Source organism: Ixodes scapularis, unplaced genomic scaffold (assembly GCF_016920785.2).
Source record: "Ixodes scapularis isolate PalLabHiFi unplaced genomic scaffold, ASM1692078v2 PGA_scaffold0__279_contigs__length_252992795, whole genome shotgun sequence".
In the NCBI taxonomy this organism is placed as follows: Eukaryota; Metazoa; Arthropoda; class Arachnida; order Ixodida; family Ixodidae; genus Ixodes; species Ixodes scapularis.
In genome coordinates, this window is record NW_024609835.1 from 129,320,025 (window position 1) to 129,345,394 (window position 25,370).

Sequence of the window (25,370 nt, forward strand, 5' to 3'; positions counted from 1 at the left end):
CTGAACTTTAATTTGGTTGAGAAAATAGCGGAAAAGCAAAAACCCACCAGAACCGTATACTGTTTTAAGCATTCATAAAAAGGGTAGATGGGGGTAGCGACTGACGCTGATTTTTACAACACGGGAAGCGTAAAACTGGCACGTATATATTTTTAATCTTTTTCCCCAGAAAAGCCGAGTGCAAAAAAAAAAAAAAAAAATGCAGCTTTAAGAAAAAAAAAGGAAAAAAAAAGACATGCAGAGTGTTTTTCCCTTTTTCCCCCCAGTCTTACGGGAATTCCCCGAAATACGGGCTTAGCCTGAAGTTAAAAAAAAAAAAAAAAAAAAATAGAAGCAATTTAGGGGAAAAAAGAAAAAAAAGAAAGATTACGACATGGATTTGAGTTAGGTTACGACCTCTCTCCAGAAACTGCTGAAATCACATACCGTATAATTTGGGCAAGAAAGGAAACTTTGCCTGAATTAAGGATGGTGTGCGGCGGCATTTGTACAGAAACCTAGTAAACAGAAGCAGCAAGATTGGTTCCGTAACTTTACGTCGAACGCGTCTACTATTACTCGATGTCGTTACCTAAATCCCCCAGTATATTTAAAAAAAATCGAGAATAAAAATAAAGAAAAACGAAGAAAGCCACGGGGTGCACGTTTTCGATCAAAGCACCATACCTCGGCAAACCTCACTCATGAGGGCCCTCACTCACCCTCACTCACCCTCATCTTCACAGGTGAGGTGAGGGTGAGTGAGTTTCTGAACCAGGAAAATTCATGAGCGTGAGGGTGAGTGAGGGCCGTGAGGGCTGTGAGGGCGGTGAGGGCCGTGAGGGGTGTGAGGGCGGTGAGGGCCGTGAGGGCGGTGAGGGCTGTGAGGGCCGTGAGGGCCGTGTTGGCCATGTGGGCCATGAGGGCGGTGAGGGGTATGAGGGCCGCAAGGGCGGTGAGGCGCGTGAGGGCGGTGAGTGGCGTGAGGGCGGTGAGTTGCGTGAAGGCGGTGAGTGGCGTGAGGGCCGTGAGGGCGGTGAGGGCCGTGAGGGTGGTGAGGGCCGGGAGGGCGGTGAGGGCCGTGAGGGCGGTGAGGGCGGTGAGTGGCGTGAGGGCTATGAGTGCGTGAGGGCCGTGAGGGCGGTGAGGGCCGTGAGGGCGGTGAGGGCCGTGAGGGCGGTGAGTGGCGTGAGGGCCATAAGTGAGTGAGGGGCGTGAGGGCGGTGAGGGCCGTGAGGGCCGTGAGGGGCGTGAGGGCCATAAGTGAGTGAGGGGCGTGAGGGCGGTGAGGGCCGTGAGGGCGGTGAGTGGCGTGAGGGCCATAAGTGAGTGAGGGGCGTGAGGGCGGTGAGGGCCGTGAGGGCCGTGAGGGGCGTGAGGGCCGTGAGGGCGGTGAGTGCGTGAGGGCCGTGAGGGCTGTGAGGTTCAGTGAGGGTGAGTGAAGGGCTGAAGGTGAGTGTGACTGTGAGGGTGAGGGTGAGTGAGGGGCTGAAGGTGAGTGTAGCTGTGAGGGTGAGGGTGAGTGAGGGGCTTAGGTGAGGGTGGCTGTGAGGATGAGGGTGAGTGAAGGCGACCTAAAATGCCGACCTCTGCAAAGCACAACTATCGTCTAAGTCAGTGGTTCTCAAATGGGGGTCCGCAGACATTTTGGGATCCGCGAAGGCATTCATTCTAGGGGTCCGCGAAGCCCTGCCTCATCAGTCCAGCCCGGCGATAAAAGTTGTCTTTTTCCAGGTTGAGAAGAAATGTTCCAGTTTTCGGTCGAGTTTTCACTTGCGTATGTAAGTAAGAGAGGTCTACTTCACACTAGCTCTTACTTATATTCGTTTATTAAATCATTATCATAATTAACCTTTAGCTTTTTCTTTCCCTCACCACGAACGGGGTCCTCCATCATCTCCGCCGATCCACAAGGGGTCCGCGAAACATCCATGGTCGAGAACCACTGGTCGAAGTCATCAAGGTATCTTAAATTCAGATAACAGCGGGGAAGCTTCAAATACAACAACCATCACCAAGGATATTGGACCGTAACGTGCGACACTGGCTGTCAGTGAAACCAACTTATGGCTCAAAACTCCCGCGAGAATTTTTCAGTTCCCGTCATAAATTCGGGAGGACGACGAGAAAAGTGGGAGATTTGGCTGCTATAAGAGTGCGCAAAGAAGCGGGTAATGATTACCCTGAGATACCCAACTCACCAGTGCCGTAAAACGAGGTAGTTGTCCGGATAACATTCGTCGGAATCTTGCTTTTTATTTGTGTAAAATTTCGGAGATGTTTATGACGATTGTGCAAACGTTGAGTGTAACGTAAGTAATGGTAAAATCGATCATTGCATTTATATATGCTTGCGCTATCCAAATCCATTTTGTCACCAGATGCGGGAGAAGTTTAAACTCGCTATCGTCATCAATTTAACAAAGAACGTAAAAAAATATGAACAGAAGAAAAAATTTCCGAACTGCGACGTAAAATTACACGAAGAACTTGTTTGATTTCGAAATTCTTCACGATACCATAAGATTTTCGCACGAATTCGTTCGTAAAAAGTTTTTTTTCTTCGCAATTTTGTTTTTGAAGATTGCCTATTCCAGTTCACGCATATCTACAGTGCACACAAAGGCACACTGGGGTGGCAACCGAGATCGGCCAAGTATACTTGACTGTTTTGTTTTGTACAAAATATCGCGGATAAAAAGGATTTTTCTAAAGCGACGGGCTACCTCCTGCGCCTTCGTAATAAGCATAGTTACAATGGCTCGTTTAACGAGAGTTAAGTTTGCCCTCAGTCACGCGGTTAAAGGCGCCCTTTGAAACTAGCACTCAACCGTACACAGTGTAGGCAGACTGGCGACTTTGTAAGATCGCTTCCCCTCATTGGGTATAGCGCCGCGGAGAAGTGGGTGCAACGGTACTACCGCCCTTCGTGTTTTCCAAGGCCGGTTCATACACACTGTACATCGCAGCGCTAAATCAACACTAGGACACAGCGCTAATGAAGCGCTGACTTGAATGTGACTTACCACTGCGGCATTGCTGTATCGGCGCTGTATCACTAAAATAGTGCGAGAGTAATTTGCTTACTGTTGGAAGTACTAAGGTTAGTTGGAACCGTTACTATTTTCCCTTCGCTTCTTAATAGAGCACATCGAAAACGTTTCCTACCGAGAAATCTTCCGACCAACGTTCCTGCGGGAGGAAGGTTTGCCAAAATTGATCGATTAAGAAGATAAGTAGTTTACGATCCTGCGATTCTAATGCAATAACGAACAGCACGAAAAGCCGATCGTTTTCAAGCCGGCAGAAGAACCTCTCGTTTTGAAAATTGGTTGTATTCGGGAACGAAACGGTTACCCTTTCAAGTAGCGGTCAATCACTTTTGTTCTTATGTAATCGAGTAATTTTATTGAATATTTTAACCGAGATTAACTGAAATTGCGATCGACTACCTCTTTCGAGTAGCCTGCACAAGACTGGCACTAACGAAAGTGGTGAATGTTGATACCCGCCAGTACCCTTTCTAAGTGAAATGCACAAAACACGCCGAAGTCGTCTTGCAATAGCAGTGTTGCGATTTTAACATATCATAGCCGAGAAGGAGCTTTGTTTTATCGACTTTGTTTGTGTCTTGCTCCGCCTACTGAGCCCCGCGCTAAGCGTGTCCGTAAACGTAGAATAGAAAGCGATTTTTGTTTTGTAACCCACGGCACGACGATGTTGGCATTGCGTTTTTCATTACCGGCTGCACTATGAATGGATATATCTACGTTGTTATTGCACACCGATGCGTCCAGTCGAATTTACGATAAATTCATAAACATAACGCAGGTAACGAAACGTTTATGAACATTTTGTCAAACTATGATTATTACTTCACCGTTCGAATTTTAACCTTTCGTTTATGACTATATCTTACGACGTGTCTGGAAAACATTTTAAATGTAAATCATTTTCGAGATATTGATGAATATCAATCAATCAATAAAAAAAAAGCCAATGCTTTGTTGGAAAGATCAGCTCTTTGAACAACCGAAATCCTTTGTTGTTTGCCAACCTTTTTCCGAGATATTTTTCAAGCAATAACGGGCAGATTCCCTCTCTTTGCCAGTTATATACCGCGTCGAATTATTCCTGCATTCGACAAATCCGCTCTTTCACGGGACTTTCCAAATCCAATTACTAAAACTAAAAAATTCCGGGTAACTTTTTTTTCTTTTCGCAATAGCTTTGGTTTTGATGACAGCGGTAAAAAACCCGAAATCGCGTTAAGATTCCAGCCAGGTGTGAAATTCAAACTCGCTCCCAATCTGGACATTTTCGAGGATTACTTTTCTCTTTTCCCCCATAGATTATTTTACAGTCAGATAATTGCATCACCGATAAGTCTAACTTCTTGTAAAAAAATAAATGAAGTTTAATTACGAAGCATTCATTTTCACCTAAGTCGGTTCTTCAATGGTGGAAGTTTCATATAATTACATAAAAAAAAAAGACGAAAGTTATTTTGATAAACCACACTCGTTTCTCGAAATGATTGCTTTAATTTATATCGTTCTCAAGCTCAGTTGCAAACGCAACCTAAAAAAAAAAAGTAAAAAAAAAAAACGAAATAACATGGGAATAACTGGAAGGATAAGTGAAAAAAAGAAAGTATAGTCATAACCGAAAAAAAACTGTAGAAAAAAGTGGCGGCCATCTCAAGATAAAAGCTGCCGCTCATCCTCACGCAACCACGAAAAGCCGTTTTCGCTTGAAATGAAATTGTTATTTTTTTATTCGCTTTAGAAACTGACTTTTCTCCAGCAAAATTTCAGTAAACCGTCGTAGAAAAAAAAAAAAAAAGACATAAAAAAAGACAGGAGGAAGATACCAATTTAATGAAAAAAAAAAGAACCGGGTACTAACAACGTTGACTGTTTTATGATTGGACGTCTCATATTCTTTTTGTTTGCAACTGGGTTATTAAAAAAAGGAAAAAAAAAACAACGTAAAACGTGGCTCGTTTTGTTTTTGCGTTATTATTATTATTATTATTATTTTATTTTAGTGTGCCCGGGAACGTGCGAGGCTCAGTGACGGCCTGCTATAAAGCGCCGCCACTTAGTAAGGACAATTAAGACTGAAAACAAGAACGCGTTCGGCGTTGTCAGTTCCCTTCCGCGTTTGACGACTTTTTGGTGCTCGATGACAAAAATAAAGAGAAGAAAAAAAGCATTTACGCGCGCACACTAACCCTGATATTTATTCTGAATCGGTGAGCGCTGACATGTAACGCCAATGTCTGTCTTCCCTGCAGACTGGCCATTGGACTAGAGCAGCTGCAATGCAATCATGGAGCATCTATAATGTGCAGCAAGCAGTAGTGTCGAATAAACGACGGCACGGCTTATCTCAGCATTAGCGTGGGGGAGTTGTACGTGCTTTTGTGTGCCATGCGAGCTTTCGCTACACGCGCTGATTAGGTTAGACGCAGTCCCGCTGCGCGTACTACTATACATCGTACAAGGGACACGGCGTTCCCTGTTATGATGCGATATCGAAATTATCGGCGGCCACCCCTGCTGCGCCGCCATCGCGCGACGCAGCAGAGGCTGGTTGCACTATCTCTCCACGGGGCGCGATGCCGCAGGGGCTGAGATGCGCTCCGATAGCAAACCGAAACTTAAAAACCCGTCTATTTTGTATTGTTTTTCAGAAAGCCGTAAAATGCTTCGCGTGTCTTCTATCGTTGTGTAATTTGTTGATTTAGTGTTTTTTGATGATGCTGAGCAATTTTTTTAATTTAAGCCATGCCCTTGAACTCAATATTAAAAAGTTAATTACGCAAAAATAATCAACAACTTATTTAATCCCGACTTTAATAACATTCCTATATGGGTTCCGGGCCCACGATCAAAAAGCCTTAAGCCTTTTTTAGTTGCGATGAGTAGTTTTCGCAGGAGCGATTTGGCCTGCGTTCTCTGAAACACCCTGTATATATATATATGTCTTTTTTAGCGTGGAAGCCTCGGTCATTAATGCGCGGAATCCGTAAAACAGTCTGGAAATAGATGTTAGCGCTAAATATACTGATGTCCTAAAACAAAGTTTAATTAGGAACCATTTATTCTTAATGTAAACCATGGGAGTAGGTGTGTTCAAACACAAGCAGCTTGTTTTTTTTTTGTTGTTGTTTTTTTTTTACTTAGTAAACACGGTTTGTTTGCATGAACTAGCCAAAACACCAGCCACTTTTGGGTAAACATAGGTATGTGGAAATTCGGTGGAAACAGCTTGGGGACCATTTTTTTGTTGATCTCATCTCTCGAAAGCTCCCATCCAAAGTTTTTTTTTATTTTTTATTCGTGTCCGCGATTGCTTTTGTAGCCTGTTACAGGTAAAGTGAGAGCATTCGAGGCCGCACCAAAAGTAGCAAGCAACAAAAGGAAGTTTTCAACGACGTAGAAGTGCCGCCTTCACGGAACTTGGGCACAGTTTTGCCAGTCGCCTGCCGGCGATGACTTTTTCTTGTCGTTTTAAATGGCGCAAGGCGGTGGAAAGGTCTCTTAGAACAGGCGGCAAATTTATGTAAACAGAATGGCTATATTATAATATGTTCCGTAGAACCGTAATTTGGCAAATGGCAAAATCAGTCAGCGCGTCGGAGGGATTCATGTGACTAAACTCTATTTCACTGGTTGCGAGCAGTGCTATTGAAGCCATGGGCGGGAGAAAAAGAAAAGTCCCCTTTTGAAGACATTTTGAGTGACAGGCTAATCATCAAGGGGCACAAAAGCGACGTCTGGGACGCACACAATTGATACCTCTCTTTTTCCACTGCTTATGTTACACTCTTAACCCTGTTTACTATGTAAAGGCTGTCACATCATTCGCCGCCGTCACTCTGATTGGAAACAGACAGCAGCAGGCTTTGTTCTTTGCCGAATTAAAGACCGACTTGCTCAATAATTTACCGCAGACTGGTAAAATCCACCTCGCCACCCTTCCCGTTTCCACGTCTCCCACTGGTATCTGGACGCCTCTTAGGGCTTGATCAGCCGGAAACTTATACCGGCTCATCCAGCCCCTACATGCAGCAACAAAATGTGTCCTCCCGTCGTAAATATATCAGTATGAGAGGAGGAAAAAGGAACGGTGGCGAGGAAGATTTTCCTACCTTACCGAAAATCCTTTTGTAGGTCGGGCTTGAAGTTGCAACAAAGTATAGCAGATGCGTCATCAAACATAACTTAGTCTGCAGGTCTCTGATTGTCCGGTCAGTGTGTCTGTCTTCCTACCAGACTGCGTGTGCACGTGTGTGTGTGCACGCGCGCACTTTTCCGTTTTTCTCTTTGTTCATATCGCGATCTGTTTGGCTGGCAGTAGGACACCTCGTGGCCTACTGCCAGAGGTGTCCTACAGCAAAAAAGTGTAGAATCTACAAATGATGCTGATCTCTCTAATTTTATGATATTCTGCCTGGTCCAATTTTATCTTGATTTTATTCTTTCGATTTTAGTGCAAAATAAATGCACGCGAAAAGGATCAAGTGATTGACAGACGGTAAGCTGAATTATATTTCAATATTATTATTCTAGGGAGTGTGATTTCAATCATCCGAGCAAAGTACGAAGGGGGGGAGGGGAGGGGGAAGGGGTTTGCAGGGCCCTGTATATAAATATCTCAGCATATTTATTCATAAAAACGGTCACATCTCACAGGCATTATCGGTATGTGGAACATTCATTCCTGCAAAACAAGTTATGGAGAACAAATGATAAAACGTAAACTTTCAAAATCGTTGAATCTTTAAAAAAAAATTAATATACGACTTGAAGTAACATCAAATCCATGTTTGAGGTTATTTTTTTTATGCGAATATGACTTAATAAAAAATTGCAAATATTGACTTTTTTAGCATTTATGGTTATTATTTGTGTTGTTTCATTGTGCCTTATATATTCATTTGTGCGTAAATCTGTTGTATAATTATGTCTTTCGTGTGTGTGTCTTTGCTTAATACCCTCGTGATATCTCATTTCATAAATTCCTGGGGAGAAGGAAGTTCGTGAAGCAGATTTTTCGGCTTTATTTTCCCCAACCTTCCCCCGTCGATTTGAGTGAAAATAAGGCTATTATTAAAGAACCATTTAGATCGCGGTTTAAATCACGATGTATATTATCTAGATTTTTATTCTAAGCCATGACCTCTGCTCATCCCGTAGAAGATATAAGACTTTGGCCGACACATCGACGGTTGATCTACAGTTCACGGCGGGATTTTATGGAGGTGTGAGTGTTTTGTGGGGAACTTGGTAGCAATAGCCTGTTATTATTGTTTATGGATAAAATTCTCTACGAGTGCAGATACTTATTTGGTGCTGAGCTTGTAATTTTTTAACGATTTTCGTGGCCTAATTAGTTATCTAAAGCCAAACTATGTATGTTGGGTCTTACTATGCAACCGGAGGCAAGAGCTCGCTCAATATATAAAGCAAAGAATGATGAAAAAATGTCTGATATGTTAAGCTTAAATTCATTTTTTTTTTGTGTTTTGTTCTTATCATATTTTGAGGCACTGCATAATGTTTCTACGTGTTTGTTTTTTGTCTGAAGTGCTATTTAGCGCTGTATTTGAGCGTTTGTTGTTCCACGAGCGTAATGTCATACGTAACGCCGTAATGTAATATTTAGTGGGGAAGTAAACAGACGCAATAAAACGAGTTTATCGCAACAATTTAAGCCGATACACAATATGTACAGCGTAAAAAACATGCGGGATGAGGATAGTTAATGAGCGGGACGACTACTACTCCCCGGAAATCCGAAATCCCGGATCGCCGCCCCTTGGACACCATGTCTCCAAAAACGTACTGCTTTTTTTTTTTTGTTTGTTTGGGCATTGGTTGGCAGCGATTCGGCCGCAGTCTTTTTTTTATTATCCAACTGGCGCGTACTTCCCCAAGCAAGCATAATACTACTCTGCGACGAATATTTGGGACACTGCACCGTTATGAGCGCGGCAGTAAGCGTAACGGCGCCTTCCCACTTCTTTTTTCTTTAGTTTACGAGGAAGTTTAGCAGTGCGCGTGCGCGGCGGGTCGCGTCTTTCACGCTCGCGCGTAGCCCGTCGATGGCGAGTCGTCGTCGTGGTTCCAGCGCAGTAAAGAGCGAACGCTTCCGTCGTAAACGACGCAGAGTCATTGACCGTAGCGGCCCGGATAGAGAACCTCGATTTAAGAGAGGCAGCAACTGAAACCATAGAGCGCTGTCTAATAATTTAGACCCAAGTTACGAATAAAAAAACAAAAGAACAACAACAACAAAAAAAGGGCGCGGGATGGTAAAAAAAACGCACCTTTCGTGTAAGGCCCGTCAAAGTATGAGGCGCTGGAGAAAACCAGCCTTTTTCGTTAAGTCCTTATTTTGGAACTCTTTTTGCTCGCGTTCCGTCCATTGAAAAGCATCCGGAAAGCGCTTCAGCACGCACCTCGTATCACTGCGCCGAGTGCTCTTCCGCAGCAAAAACGCCGTCTGCTTTCATCGCCGTCATCATGGCAACGAACGCCGAAGGACCTTCTCGGACGGCACGTGTATTGCTGGGGAGCGTGTTAACTCCCCACCCCGACCTGCATTCACGCCGTTTCACGGCGACAGTCTGCGGCTGATCATTACAAACTATTAAACTTTGGCTAGCAGAGGGCGTTCGGAAAATCGGCGTTCGTCGCCATGGCGACGGCGATAGAAGGAGACGGCCTCTATGCTGCGGAAGAACACTGTGGCGCAGCGAAACGAGGGTCGTGCTGAGACACTTTCCGCATGCTTTATAATGGGCGGAACGCGAACAAAAAGAGTCTGAAATGAAGACTTAACTCAGGAGACTGGCTTTCTCCAGCGCCTCATAATTTGACAAGCCCTACACGAAAGCATGTTTTTAAAACGGAGCTTGGAGATGTTTTTTTACAGCATGGGTATAAAGTATCAATAGACAAGGTTTGCAATTTAATGGCGGATGCATTCCCGCACAGACTGGTCGTAAGTGCTACGTTGTCACGGTGCGAGGAGTAAAGCGCGGGCGGAGTGGCGGAGAGACGCTTGCCAACGATCAAAGATTCTGACTCCTTCGCGCAACTTGAACTTTAAACGCGTCCCTTGGTCGCCTGACCCTGACGGAGCAGTTGGAATCACTCAGTAATCTGGGCACACCAGGTCCGCACTGAGGCCTACGCGTCGACAGGGCTGGGAAAGCTGCTCACGTACGCAATTTTCGAGGGATCCGGACTAGGCGAAAAAAAGAAAAAAAGAAAAACCAGGCACCCCGACAATAGACGTAGAGGGAACGGAAAAGGAAAGTGTCCTGGGATGCGTCCTGTCCGGAAATTGGCCGGTCACGCGCGGGATAAGAAAGGTCACCGGTAAGGCGAGGACAACGCCTGCTCGCTCGGCCCCCCTTTTTTATTTTTTTTGCTCGCATTGATGTTTTAGGTAGTCGGTGTTGGCTTCCTTCTTACGTTTCGGTAAGTCTGAAATAAAAATATTAAGACCGAACAAGACTAAAAAGATAAAGAAACTGGTGAAACGTAAACTGTGACATAAAATAAGATAAAGAGTTCGTCGGTGAAAAACGCAGACACTTTAAACGATCTTCACATCGACAAACATGTGAGGAATCTCAGCAAGATTTGCTTTGTAGCATTTACACATCTACACTCTGTAGTCAAAATGTTAATTTTGACGACACTGGGCTCGCCAAGTCCCTCGGTTCCCATCAGCAATAATAAAAACATATATTTATTATTATGAACTCATTGCACGTTTTTTAGGTTTTGGGAATTTTTGACGAGGAACTGTTTAATTGTCGTCTTCCAAAATGCATCTGTTGCCCTCAAAATAAATTTTCTAGCCACAAACTAAATAAGAAAAAAGTAAAGAAAAAATCTGATGCTACCATCTATTGGCACAGCTGCAAACTAATCCATGAGCGAGCCTGGTTCGTCCAAATCGGTTCGATGCATGAACCGGAGAAAGCAGACAAGGTATGCTCGTCCTGAACGGTTTGGGGACGGCTCTACGTTGACGAGCTAGGCTCGTCTAAAACGGTCAAGGGGTAATAGATCTTAAAAAAATTTAAAAATGTAAAAGAAACACAACCAGTTATCGGTCTATTTCTATACCGCGAATAACCGTGAGGTACTAGAAAACAACCATCTCTTGAAGCTAACAATAAATCAGCAGATTCTATAAAAATGTGTAACTTGTTCCTTTCTAACAATCGCGTGTTTTCACTTCACCCATCCATGGGCAATTACTTTGGCAATCGTTTTTATACAGTATCCTCGTTTTTAAAATTCCCCGCGTCGTATTAGTTCTGGCACAAATTAAATGATGTCCCGATGATGTGAAGGAGCATCCTGAAGAATGTAACACTCTAAAACAAATCTTGGAAACTTCTAATCGACACAGATTTTGCCCGAATTCTCCGTCATACCACGTTCAATGCGTGAACGGTGAATATTTGCAAGATAAATAGTTCGCACCAATGTGCAGTGCATAAGATATGCATACTGTAGTCACAACGTGTCATCAGCGCTGGGGCAGGCCACGAAAAGTGCCCGAGGAAGCAGCCAGGAGTAACCGTGAATATTGTATCGTCCTTCACCCTAAGGCGAGCTGCTCACTCCTTAATATTGTTGGCGCTCTCCTAAGGGTGAATGTATCAAGCTCGGCCAAGCGTAGATGCTGGCGTTCAATGCAGTTTCACTTCCAAATGCTTACATTATGTGGCACTATGTGAATAAATCCGTTCTCAGCATACTTTGCGATGCAGCACAGCGTTCTCTAAAGCCACGAAATATTGGCGCTTCGTTCTCAGATTACCTCATGGGCGCCGCAAAATTTTGGTGCTTGGCAAAAAGGAGGCGAATGTGCGAATAGTTATAAATGAAGAATGTGACTTCATGAGTTCTAGATAAGGTGTTAAGAAACTAATGACAGCGGTTCCCCCAGAAACTAAAATTAGGAAGGGGGGGGGGGTGTAAATATTTAGGGGGGGGGGGGTAGGGGGGCATTGAGAATAGAGGAGTCGTTGCGAATTAAGGGGGTGCCTTCAAAAAAAGAAGGGGGGGGGGTTGTACCCCCCTTAGGGGGTGTGTATTGAAATCACTCTAATGGAGCGTTGTTTTGCTATTTTACTTTGTCACGGAGTGTTTGAACGCTTGTGCTGGACGGAAAACCGTTTCTTGCAATTTCAGATAAGGCTTCGGGGAACTGAAAGTCCTGATTTTGAGCACCAAGATGGCTGAAGTGTAGTTACTTAAAAGCGTGGTTTATTCGGTGTCTCTACGCATAGAGTTAATACACTAATCTAGAGTACACTAATCTAGAGGTAAAGAGCTAATGTAATAATCTAGTAGATGTCCGCCATCTTATCATGCATTTTTGTAGCCTCGTTACAACGGCGTTGCGGACATCGGCCGTCCCAGTGTGTGGTCTCGATGGTCCCCTATTGCCGGCGACGCCTTAATATGCCAAAATCAGCAGCAATACATCACCTGCAAGGCTTATATCAAAGTCCTTTGTAATTTACTTCGCAAAAAAAAAAAACTTAAAAAAAAACACTGACATTCCGCGTTAAAAAAGAAAAGTTGACTATCACTCTAACAACTTCAACTTGTCGCATGCAGCAAAACGAACAGGCCCATGATATTGCCTGCTTTCTTTCTCTGCTTTTCCGTCGCTTTTTTTTTCTTCGTTCTATCCCTCGGCACAACCAATAGCAGCGCTCACGATTTGCCGCGTTCTGCTTCCGTCATTACCTTTCTACTTTAACTTTCCCCATTCGCAAAACGCAGTCGCAATCCCAAGAACAAACGAAAAAAGCGGGCACCCCCAGGACCCCCGGGCGATGATGCTCGCACTCACCAAAACGTAGACGGCGAAGGGCATCACCGCCGCGGCCACCAGGAGATCGGCGAAGGCCAGACTCACGATGAAGTAGTTCGTGGCGGTTTGCAAGCTTCTCTCTTTGTACACGCTCAGGATGATAAGTATGTTGCCGAAGACGGCCAGGAACGGGAGGATGACCAGCATCAGCGCCCAGTACACCTTTTCGGCGGGCTGCGGGTGCTCGGGCGAGAGGAGTCCGCCCAGCACGTCCACCGTGGAGCCGTTGGATAGCGCGCGCTGTTCGGCCCACGAGCAGTTGTGGCCCGTCCTCGGGTCCCACACACACCCGTCGCCCACGGTCCAGTTGGGTGTCGTGTTGTGCACCGTCGAGTTCAGCAGCGGAGTTTCAAGCACCAGGCTCTCGTTGACGGCTGTCACGTTGAGCATACTCACTGTCGTTGAGGACATGTTTGACGTCGCCACAGTGGGCACCGGGAAATCGTCACCTATCGCCCGCTTTCTTACTTGTCGTATGTCAGAGGCACGTACTTTGTTTTTATTTTTTAAGGGAGGAGTGGTTTGTAATTTGGACTTAGAACGCGCGCAGTCCTCATACGCGTCAGAACGGCACGGTTCTTGGCAGACGATTTGAGTTCGATACGAACCTCGAAGTAATTAGATGCATCTCTGGTTTGTAGCTCCCCCGTATTTCTGTTTCTTTGCCAACTCTCGCATACGCAGTGAGTCCAGCCTAAAGAGACGACAGACTTACGTGCGACACAAAAGTGTGTATAATCAGCGACTTCACCGTACGACCCAAACAAAGGTGGTAATCTCGTTGAGTTGACATCATGCGCACTCCACCGTCAACGTGGTAATCCTGCATTTAATCCCTCTTTTTTTCATTCTTCTCCGAGGTTCCCAGCTCCGGTTCGATTATCGACCGATCTCACGGTACACGTACACCTGCCAGCTACCAAGAAATTATCGTAAGCAGTTCGACGCACGCGCGACAAGAGAATCAGATATTGACGACTGAGCGGTGCCGTGGTGTAAGCGTCGGTTCAAATCCGGCTGGGCGCAGCCACATACGTGCGATAATTGTCCGTAGTGCCGGTAAAGCGGTGCGGCGTTAGCGACCTCTACAGGAAATCCCCCGCAACCACCATCAGAAATATACTGCGAGGCGCGCGGCTGTGCTACGTCATTGGCCGGCGCTAGAACTTTTCAACAGTCGAGCGAATTCAACAACGGCGTCTTGGAGCCTCCATAAAAATAGACCACAAACACAGGACGCGGCGAAGGCGTCGACCAAAACGCTGCCGGCATCCGACGCAACGACGCCACGATGGGATCGTTAGGCCAAGGACCGCTGGTAGCAGCCTTCTATCGCTCTTCCCATCCGCTCCCGGGTTCCTCGAAGACGCAGTGCGAGAGAGGGAGGAGAAATAAATAAAGAAAAGGACTTCTGCAGAGAGAATGTCGGGAGGAAGTTCGGGGTCCGAATTGCGCTTCCCCTTCCCCTGGCTGGTTCGGGGTTCGTTACTTGAGAGATTTGTCGGTGCTGGCTGCCCGCTTATTTCGCCATTGCGCTCGAGTGGAGAAGGCGACCCCGCCTGCCCTCGTTTTCGAAGGCCGCCTGTTCAAAGGTCGGCAACGTAGGTCGCCCCGTCTCTTCCTTTTCGGCGCAGTGTCGTCGCCGCTGCCGCCACTGCTGGTAGTGGTGGCGCCTGTCGTCACTCGCTCCGGCTGCCAACGCCGCCGGTGCCCTCTTTCGGTCGGCTGGTTGTTTCCTCCCCTCCCAGGCTTTGAAACTCGCCTTGCTTATGAATTTCCTGCAAGGAGAGAAAGCGGAGCACTTGTAAAGAAAGAATCGGGCGGAGAACGAACCCGGAAGATAATACGCTGCTTGCTTTGTTTCGCAAGAATTCTGTGCATGAGTGCGCCGCATTTTTTACGGAAAAGAAGGAGGGTTAACTATAAAAAGCGAGCGAGCGTATAAATTGGGGGGAGAACTTAAAAGATAAGGGGGAGCACTCATTATTAACCGAGCTTGCCTGACTTGCGTGAGTGCACTCCATAACGATTCGTTACCGGCAATTAGGAATAGTTAATTGGGCAGCCGAACACTATCGGTCTGTACTTTGGAATAAACTAAACTTGACAGGGTCTATGTAAACGAATGGTCCCTTCTCTGACAATATGTTGGAAACAGCTATTCTGGGAGGGTGAGAGGCGGTAACCAGTTGAAGACCCGCGCGGTTACTTTCCCGCGTAGCATTTGGACAGACAATCACAGCATGTGCCCAAGGACACTGACGTACGGCAGAGCATGGCGTGTTACGTGCTCAGTGTTACAGCAGATATCAAAACTCCCAAAGCGAGTAGAAAAAAGTACTACGCGTCATTTGTCACGTTCCTATAGTACTGGCCGCTGTGATTCCCCGTATGCTCGCTGGCTTAGCTAATGAGCATGACGGGATTTCGCTTGACCATTGCAGTGAACACATACTTAGCGCGGTTACGGCAGAATCCCATAACGAATTCCGCAGATCACTTTATGCCATACATATTTCTAGGTATATATGTTTAATGGAACTTGACCACCAAGAGAGTTGTTTACTTTGCGGCATAGATATACGGCAAAAGACGTTTAAGGGTGTTTAAAAGAAGCTGAAGAAAGAAAAAACATATTTTATCATGGGGATTGTTCCTATCTGCTTGATCACGTGTTTTCCTGGAAAAAAAACAAAACTATATCGTTGCTAATTTTTTGTCGTGCTGAGAAAAAAAAAGTCGTTGAGATCGGGTGTTAAAGTGCCTTGCGTTGATGGGAAGGGTACGGTCAGTCATTTTATAGCGCATATGTTATGGGATTCACACGCAGATAAACAAAAAAAAGACAACAACAACAACATTATTATACTTTATTTAAGGCAGTGACCACTTTCGCCTAAAGCAAACGAAACAACAAATGACAGGTTGTGGTGCTCAATCGGCTATAAGGTTTCAAAAGTCAAAGATCATTGCCCATTAAAAAAAAAAAGAAAAAATGAAAGCCGTTATTTCGCTGTAACACCGAATTAGAGCACAGCTCTTGAGGAGGAGGAGGAGAAGGTACGGAGAGGAGGATATGCCCTCCTCCTCTCCAGCTCGTCTCCCATTTAGGAAAAAAAATTTCGCTAAATTTAGCGGCAGAATGTTTCCGCTAAATTTGAAAGGGAAATGTTTCTGCTAAATTTAGCGGGGAAATTGGTCTGCTAGATTTAGCGGGGAAATTTTCCCGTTAGATCTACCGGGAAAATTTTACGCTGGATTTAGCGGGGAAACTTTTCTGCAAGATTTAGCGGGGAAATTTTGCCGCTAAATTTAGCGGGGAAATTTACCACATTGCACCGTGCGGTTACGCCGACGCCGACGGCGGCGCCGACGCCGCTCAAGACGGAAACGGGCGCCTAAGAGCCTGCGCTCTAAAAGAAACTACCTCTTTTTCGCCATGGGCTAATTTAGTGTCAACCTTCAGGAAGTGTGTTCACACACTTGCTGTTCCTGTGTGTGTAAAAAGGAAGCCTGTTCCCACATATACGCATAGCGCTTCCACAGCTCTATTACCCAGTGTTAGAACTAGAGTTGACGTTGCTATTGCAGCGCCAATTTCGCGCTATGTCAGTGCTGCATCAACGCTATTCATAGTGTTGATGTTGTGCTGCTGTGTTTGAACCAGTCTTTTGTCCCATTCCTTCAGGGTCGCATGGAAACTTTTCGTGTCACTTTCTGACGAAGACAGGAGGGTTCGAGGGATTTCTATATGAACTCACTTCACTCGATCCGGCAGACCAAGTACGCAGACTTAATATTCAGGTGTAGGAAGAAGCTTCTGGCGCAATCTAAACACATGTATACGACTATGCACTATTCCAACGTTTACAAGTCCATAGACTTCGATTTCCACAGCGCGCGCATGTTGGTCACTTCAGAAAACAAGGAAAACACGCGCCATACGGACCAACACTAGAAATGGTACCGGCCAGAAGCCCATTTCTGGATAGGTCTATATCGACGCGTGCATGATCGATAAGTAACGCTTCTCCGTTCATCTAGAAGATCCGTGTATACTCTTACACCAAGCGTAAAAGATAGGAAGACCGGAAACCTTGCCTAGTGAGTCTCGCCTTAACTCATTGCCGATCATACAAGGACGAATCTTCGAGAAGCCGAGTCTAGTAAATAAGGAGCCGAACATGGTATTGCCGATTCATTCACTGATTCACTATCGCGATAGCCAGCTGTGACGCAACGCACCGTTGCTCGCTGCTGCTTTCTCGACGTTTGTTCTCCCTTTTTTGTTTCTGGCACAATTTCGCTCATTAAACCTTTATTTTCAGTTTATTATACATCGTCTCGTCGCCTTCATTCGTGACAGTATAGTAAATACCAACGTGCGCTCCTTACGTCATGTCGCAACAGCAAGGCCATGTACAGCACGGCCCGCGTGCGGACGCTTCTCGTCTCAAAAGTCCGGTTCTTACCTACGCCCATTGCCCGCACCTGGCGTGAACAAAGCGAAGAAACCCGCTTGTTCGTGAGCGGCGCGTTTAGTGATACACGAAAGCGGCTGCGTTTCTCGTCTGAAGATCCTTAACTAAAGTTTACGAGCTTGACCTATGAATATGTTTCCGCGGTGCCAGGGCTCGTGAGGAAGAACATGTTTTGGAACTTCCATCGGGCACCAAATGTTTTGAAGCCATGGAAGAGCTGGATACCCTAGATCTCCCTCAGAAGCGACATCCAGACATACGTATTCTTAACATAGGCAACCTAGTATTGAAAATCCTACAATACGCACCGCTCCTCAGATCTTCGACGAAATATATAATTTTCCCAGTGCATCAGTACCAATCTTCCTGTTGCCGGCGTGCTTGATAGAAATGGAACACCCCTATAAGGAGTATTCACTGGGCGCCATATTTGTGGGTGATGTCTAGCCCGCGTGCCCTGAACCAGCCCACATTAATAGGCTGCTAAGACCGGCAATCTTGATGGTGCGGAATGCACGTTACAAAAGAACTGTGGAAGCTCGCCATCAGCACGCGCTCAGCAGTTGTGAACACAGCTATGGCTGCCAGTGAATACTCCCTATGCAAAGCTGCAAATAACGTTCCAGGTAATGTTTTGTATGTTGAACGGCACGACCGAGAAAATCTTTATAAAAATAAAAGCTGTGGTTCCTAGAATACTCTAATTGAAATTTGGTACCCCTGACTAATAATATATTTGAATATTAGTGATGAAAAAAGTGATCAGACGTCAAATTCGATTGGAGAAAAATAGAGGCACTTTAGGTGCGTGAGCAAAGGCTCATGTCTCGGTCTTGGTGGTGTGATATCGTACACGATCAACACCCAAGGGTCTTTAAAGGGGCGATGCAGCGATTTTTGTACTTGGCGCAAATACCGCTTAGAACGGATCCCTGACGTTAATGACGTATTGCCGCGCGCGCAGCTGGCCAAGTATGCAGCGCGCGCGTGGCCTAACGGTTATCGCGCTTGCCTTCCACGCATAAGGCCAGGGTTCGATTCCTGGCCGCGGCTACACATTTTTGTTGACACTGTACTGTGATGTTCTGGTGAATTCGAGATCCGTCTTGCTGATTCGAGGTTAGAACGTTCTACGCGCCGAAGCTTCTACGCCGAACGATCCAGAAACCCACGAGGGTACATAAGGGATTCCGCAAGGCGAGCGGAGTCAGTTTTCGCCCCAGCGTTCGACTCTGCTGCTACGCCGACTTCGACGCCCGCGACGCTCTGTTATTATCTTTTGTACCCTTTTATTTTTGGCACAAGTTCGCCACATTAAACGTTTATATCTTCCTGTTTATTTATTGTTTTTTGGTCACCACCCGTGACACTATGAAGCACGCGTTCGTTTTTCACCCCACACAATAGAAATCCAAGAAAAAAAATTAAAGAAAACAAGCAGCGTTCACCCCCTCAACTCGTAGCCAGAAGAAGCGTTCACGTGATCTGGAGCCTATTATACTCTGTTTCACCTTATAATGTACCGCAGGAAAGGCTACAAGCGCGAGCTCCTTGCTCAGAGCACATCTCGGCGGCACAAGCTCTCGTGCGTTAAGAGTAGCTCCCAACGCTATGAGCTCGCGCTTCTAGCCTTGTCTGCGGTACAACATAAGGTGAAACGGAGTATATATGCCGCGAGTGTTGATCATAGCCACGCGCTGGGGTTGGCAAAGCACTGGACACGCGCTGAGTTCCAGACATTGGTATGGTACGGCTATTGTCGTCTTTGCAGCGATTGGACACGGGCCACTACCCGAATGCTTCTCGAGCTAGTAATTATCACGAGCCCAAATCGAGTGCCCACGCAATGCTCGGGTCCCATTTTTATGAACAGGGGTGCGATGTTGCGCTTTTTGGACTCCCAGGAGACTAGGGAGAAGGAAGTGACGCCAACAACACAGCAAACGCAGATTGGATGTTGACAGAAGAAAACGAAACAACACTCAATCTGCGTTTCTGTGTCGTTGACGTCACTTGCTTCTGCCTAGTCTCCTGGGAGTCCAGAAAGCGCAACATAGCACCCCAGCATTCAAATATCGTCATTGGGGTTTGCTGCGATTCCCACGTTACGTCATCAAATCTTGCAAAGAAAAGATTGAATGAAAATGATCGCTTTTGTCCTGGAAATGACACCACAACTGATGAGTTTCTTGGGCAGTGGCGTTGCGTGCGAGTATTCTTGAGTCCCACTAGTGCCAGTAAGCTCGTGTAAAGTGAAAATCATTCGAATTGAATATCGCTGCACCGCCCCTTTAAGCATCCGTCTTTTACGAAATAAGGGTGCTTCAAGGCAGTATAATATTTCTCTGTGGCTTGCGTTAAAGTACCCAGTTATTTTATGTGTTGATGGAGCGCTTGTAATGAGCGCGTCTAGTACGGTACGATTTTGTCAAGTCGCGCTTTTGTTCTATATCGGCAACAAATCAACGTGATGAAAGTATTATTGCAACGTTGTGTTGCAGCAGCCTATTTATTTGCCGAATGATATGCCGCAGTGCGCGCTACGTACGTCATTTCCTAACGCATTGCAATATCAACCCTGCTCAAATCGATTTCTCGAGGAGATTTAATAATTTCTTATACTAAATGTAGAGTGCATCTGCAACAATATATTCCGAGATGGATAGCATTAAGAACGGATATTTACAAACAAAATAAAGAGTTGCAAAAGACGGCTATTTAGCCCCCGGCATTGTCTTGAAATGTGGTTGTTTCGGCTTGTATTCCTTTTGTTGTAATATTAACATAGCCATCAAAGAGGGATGACCTAGTTGCACCTTATAAAAGCAGATGTAACGTGACATCAATACCCCTTACGAATGCCCCGCGCTAATAGAGATTTGATGGAAATAAGAAGACTGCGTAACAACGTTGTCATTATTCAAAGATAATTTTAACCTTTGGTTTTGCTTCTATCTGCGTACAGCATCGTAATTTCCTTTTCATTGTATCGATGTGTCCGAGAGTGCGTTGTTCCTTCTACCGTGCTTCGTGGAATCTTGCCGTTAATTTTATGAAGATTTAAACTGCTTCACTGGTGTGTTTAATTAAAAAAAGTGCTTGCGTAGTGCTGAAACTTTAGCATCAATTCTAAGAAGTGGGACTTCCTTCTTAGTTGCTTTCTTGACCGCGACATTCTCGCTAGCCGGGTTATACCCCTGTCAGACGGGAAAGTAAATGTCATTTTGATCCAATGTTATTCACCGCTCGGCGAATCAGCTCGTGATCCCAGTTCTGCACGTGGCGCGTCCACGCGCAGTGTGGCGTATTAAGCACGCGGAGTGGCCCAGTTGCTATGTCATTTCGCTTAAAGGGGCGATGCAACAATTTTTGTACTTGGCGCAAATACCGCTTAGAACGCATCCCTGACGGTAATGACCTATGAAACACGCGTTCGTTTTTCACCCCACGCAATAGAAGTCCCAGTAGGAAATTAAAGAAAAACGAGCAGCATTCACCCCCTCAACTCGCAGCCAGAACAAGCGGCCACGTGATCTGGAGCCGATTATATGCCGCCCATGTAGATCATAGCCACGCCCTGGGGTTGGCAAAGCACCGGACACGCGCTGAGTTCAAGACATTGTTATGGCTCGGCTATTGTCTTCGTTGCAGCGATTGGACACGGGCTACTACCCGAATGCTTCTCGAGCAAGTAATTATCACGAGCCCAAATCGAGTGCCCACGCCATGCTCTGGTCCAATCTATGAACAGCATTCAAATATCGTCACATGGGTGTACTGTGATCCCCACTTTACGTCACCAAACGTCAGAAAATATTGCAAAGGGGAGATTGAATGAAAATGGTCGTATTTGTCTCTGAAAGTACACCGCAACAAAGGAGTTTCTTCGCCAGTGGCGTTGCGTGCGAGTAACCTTGAGTCCCACTAGTGCCAGCAAGCTCGTGTAAAGTTAAAAGCATTCCAGTTGGATAACGTTCCACCTCCCCTTTAAAAGCCATTTTACGTGCCCGTCTGACAAGGGTATTATACCAGTGCCACATGGGCAACTCGAATGCCATTTACAACGAATGACATTTGTGTGATCGCCGAATCAGCTCGCAGGCACCACACCCGGAGTGTCGCGCGCTGATTGGCCGTCCGCTCAAATGCCATTCGTTGTAAATGGCATTCCAGTTGCCCATGTGGCACAAGTATTAGACTACGATAAACTGAGAGAGAGTAGCAGATAAGAGCGCACTTCAATCAGTTACTATAATCAGATTCCAAATAGATTGCCGAGCTCTGATTAGAAGGATTAGTTGGTAGACGCAAAGGTCTGCTGCCGTTGTCTTTACCTGTTGTTCAGGCGCGTTCGAATGCTGAATGCCGGAGTCCGGCATTCGAAAGCGAAACATTTGCGAAGAGAATACGGCCCTCTTGTTAGCCCTGATTAAGGAAGACAGTGGCTAGAGAAGCAAAGGCAGATAGCTTTTGCGACTACCAACTAATCTTTCCAATCAGAGCTTGGCGCTCGGACGTTCCCGCGTCCCCTCCTCTCCTCCTCTCTTTCAGTTTCTCAACGTATTTTATCCGGGCTCTGGTGTTCCTTGGGAGACTTCGCCGGGTCGTCTGCTAATACGTAGTTCACTTAATTTGCCTTATGGAATTTAGATATTACCCCTTCGGTGTGTGTGTTACGCAGTTACCAGGTATGGAGTCACCCATTGTCCATCATCCCGTTTCTGCGACCTCCGAGTCCAAAAGCAAACAAACAACGCCCTAAAAAAAAAGTGTTGATTTTTTTTTTAAATTTGTTTAAGGCTCATATTATCCTCTCTTCGTAGAATAAATACATGTTTTTTTCTTATATATACTTACTCATTGTATAAGCTAATGCGCAGCGAGAAAGAAACATCATGTGACGGTTAGCCAAAAGTGTCTTCCAGGTGCGTTCCTGACCCGGTTATTGCACGGAGGTAACGGTAATGGGATAGCGGTAACGCTTTGCTTAACATCCTTACTGACATAGAGCATGGTGTTTGCTGTTTGGCCGGCTCCACTAGATTAGTCAACGACAACGCGCTAGCATTTCGACGCCATCAGAGAGAGAGATCGAGCACAGACACAGATTGAGCGCGAGTGCTCCGCAGCGTTCGGCGGGGCTTTGTGTCCAGTTGTCGAAGAATGCTCGACCTTAAGCTCGGTCCTCATTGTTTATTTGGCGCTGTCCGAATGTTAGAGCGTTACGCGCAGGTAGAGCACGATGCTCACAGGTTTCGATTATTGTGGGTGGTCTTGGTTTGGCAAGTGACTATTGCGACGTCCGCCATCGAAATAATTAGGAGCGCTATTTGCACGTCAGTAATGTCATTTCCTCCAGGACCTAAAATATGAAGAAAATCATAATGATATTGTACTTCACGATATGATCAAATGTACAGTGAATGACGATTTCTAGTTTGTTTTCAGTAATTTGGCGCGTCGAAAATTTTGGCTCTAATGTTAATAAGGACATCTAATAATAATAATTAAAATTTATTTCTTAGGTTGCATATAATATTAAAAAAATTATTATACTTTAAGTCGAAGACAAGATTTAATTCAAATAAGTCTGATATCCTTTCATTTTCGTGTAAAAGAATCGTGCTTGTCTTCCGGCCTTGATACAATCCACAGTAACGTTTACTAATGGGCCTAGATTTTAAAGTGCTTCCTACTGCTCGATCGGAATCACGTGGTTTACGTGCCGCGTTTGCAATACGGGCTGCGAGGAGGTGATGAAAGCGTTGATCGTCTGCAAACGCCTCCGTCGTAACGTCTGCTTTCCTCCTTGCCACGCGACAACGCCGATCACCGCATCTGTGACCAATCGCCACAGGAGGCGTCCACCATTAAATTGGAAACGCTCTTTGTCCGTCAAGTTGGTTTCACTCTCAAGTCTAGGCCGCCTGACGTCCACTAACGAGCTGTTTGCTCTTTAATATAAAATGATCGGCAAACGTTTGCGCTCTCTTTTTGAACTACCCTGCCTTTTATATGCGAAGCGACAGAGTTTTAGAATTACCTTAGAGTCGCTGAGAGTATCACTGGACGCTTGTCGCCAACCGAGCAAATCATTAATCATATTGCAAGTTGTATGGAATGCTGGGCAAGGACAGGGGCACCATGCTTGAGCGTAACTGTGCAGGGTGTTCAGTTTGCACTAGACGTGGAAATCGATGTAATCTTCGATAGCGAAGTAGTATACCTCTACATTTAATTAATTTTTACGTCCCAAATCCAAGGTGAGACTGCCATACCTCAGGAATGAGTGCCATTAGCGTTCGCGACTGGAAAGCGGAAATCGAGAACTTGGTTTCAAACAGCTCTGCTCTTTCTAGTGTCTATAAGAATGTTGTTTATTTGAACGTAATAAACCGCAGTTAGGACCTGTAAAAAAAAAAAAAAAAGATAAAGAACAAGCCACAAGGTTATTTGGTTATACAAGAGCAATGTATGTCCCTCTGACGGCGGCGCGGAATTTGATGTTCCCGGTGAACATCGAATTTTCCAACTGGATCGACTCTTTCATCTTGACGCATGTTGAAATCGTGCTGTTCTACTGCCAGGTCCCTTATTCAAGCGCTCTAGGCTTAAGCGGAACGGTGGCTTTTAGATTTCTCAGTTTATTTCGAAATAAACAGTTTTCCTTATCTTTATACTTGCCTTTTCTTTGCATGAACGTGCTCTTGCTGAAGTTATGAGAAATTTCTTTTATTTCTTTACGAAGAGTTTATTAACCGTGAAGGAGCAACCGTTTCAGTTCTTCTAAAGAAGTGTGCTTGGTGAAACTTCGTTATGGCGCCTCAAATACTCGAACAAACGTAAACAGTTCAGGAATGTTTTGTCAGCGTCAGCACGCCTTCATTTCATCCCGCGTGTGCACAACTATTACCTGGGAACGTGCGAAAGGTATTTCCGCGGCGTGTTACGAGTTCCGCATAACGAAATCAGCTCGCTCGGTTCGTTAAGTCCTTGGCCGTTGTGTTAACTTTAATGCAATTGGGAATAAAAAACAATACAAAAAAAAACAAACACCGCTTGTCCCAAAATCGCAAACTTGTCGGAAATAGTGCTAGGAGATATTTGCTCATCAACTCGTCCCTGTCACCCTCGTCGTCGCTCCTTAAAGGGACACGGCTGTGGAGACAGGATTATAAACATGTCAACACAAGCGAAATTATTATGTTTATATTATTTGGGATTCGAAAAGCGCCAGAAAACAAGGACAACAGAAGGAATAGACGAAACGATGCGCTACTTTCAACTGAATTTTTATTCGGAAAAACAAACATATACAGGGTGTTTTTTTTTAAGCTTAACAGGTTTGTTTAAAAAAAGCCGTGAAAGTTACACTTATGCCGCTTGTGGAGGTGAGTTATGCGGTCAGGGGGACATATTATGGGGGGCTAATAGTAACAATCAATCGACTAATTAATTAAAATTCGTTAATTAACTTTTTAATTAATTAAGATAGACATAGGGTTCCCATTAGAAACTTGCTCAGCGTCATCGAAAACCACTAAATCAGTCATTTTCAGAAAGACTTTGAGCGCGTTAAAAGCGTAGTAGTGCACTAAAGTTACCGCTCGTGGAGCAGGTACAAAGCTAGCGGTTGCGATAGGGCCTCCTGCGCGATTTTTCCGTCTCTTATCTAGCCCCAGCCTTGTACCTGCTCCACGAGCGGTAAATTTACTGCACTACTACGCTTTTCACGCGCCCAAAGTCTTTCTGAAAATGACTGATTTAGTGGTTTTCGATGACGCTGAGCAAGTTTCTAATTGGAACCATATGTCGATTTTCATTAATTAAAAAGTTAATTAACGAATTTTATTAAATATACGACTGATCGTTACAATTAGCCCCTTATAATATGTCCCCCTGGCCGTATAACTCACCTCCACAAGCGGCATAAGAGTAACTTTCACGGCTTTTTTTAAACAAATCTGTTAAGTTTAAAAGAAAAAC

At 45.3% G+C, this 25,370-nt stretch overlaps 1 protein-coding gene across 1 annotated transcript in view; it reads right to left on the minus strand.

The window, feature by feature from the left end:
- Positions 1–25,370, minus strand: part of LOC8043871 (dopamine D2-like receptor) — a 1,482,298-nt gene that overhangs the window by 674,681 nt on the left and 782,247 nt on the right. Inside the window, exon 4 of the mRNA XM_042289826.1 lies at positions 12,883–14,681. Coding sequence (XP_042145760.1) covers positions 12,883–13,314 — 432 coding nt within the window. The 5' untranslated portion in view covers positions 13,315–14,681. The remainder of the gene's footprint in view (positions 1–12,882; positions 14,682–25,370) is intronic.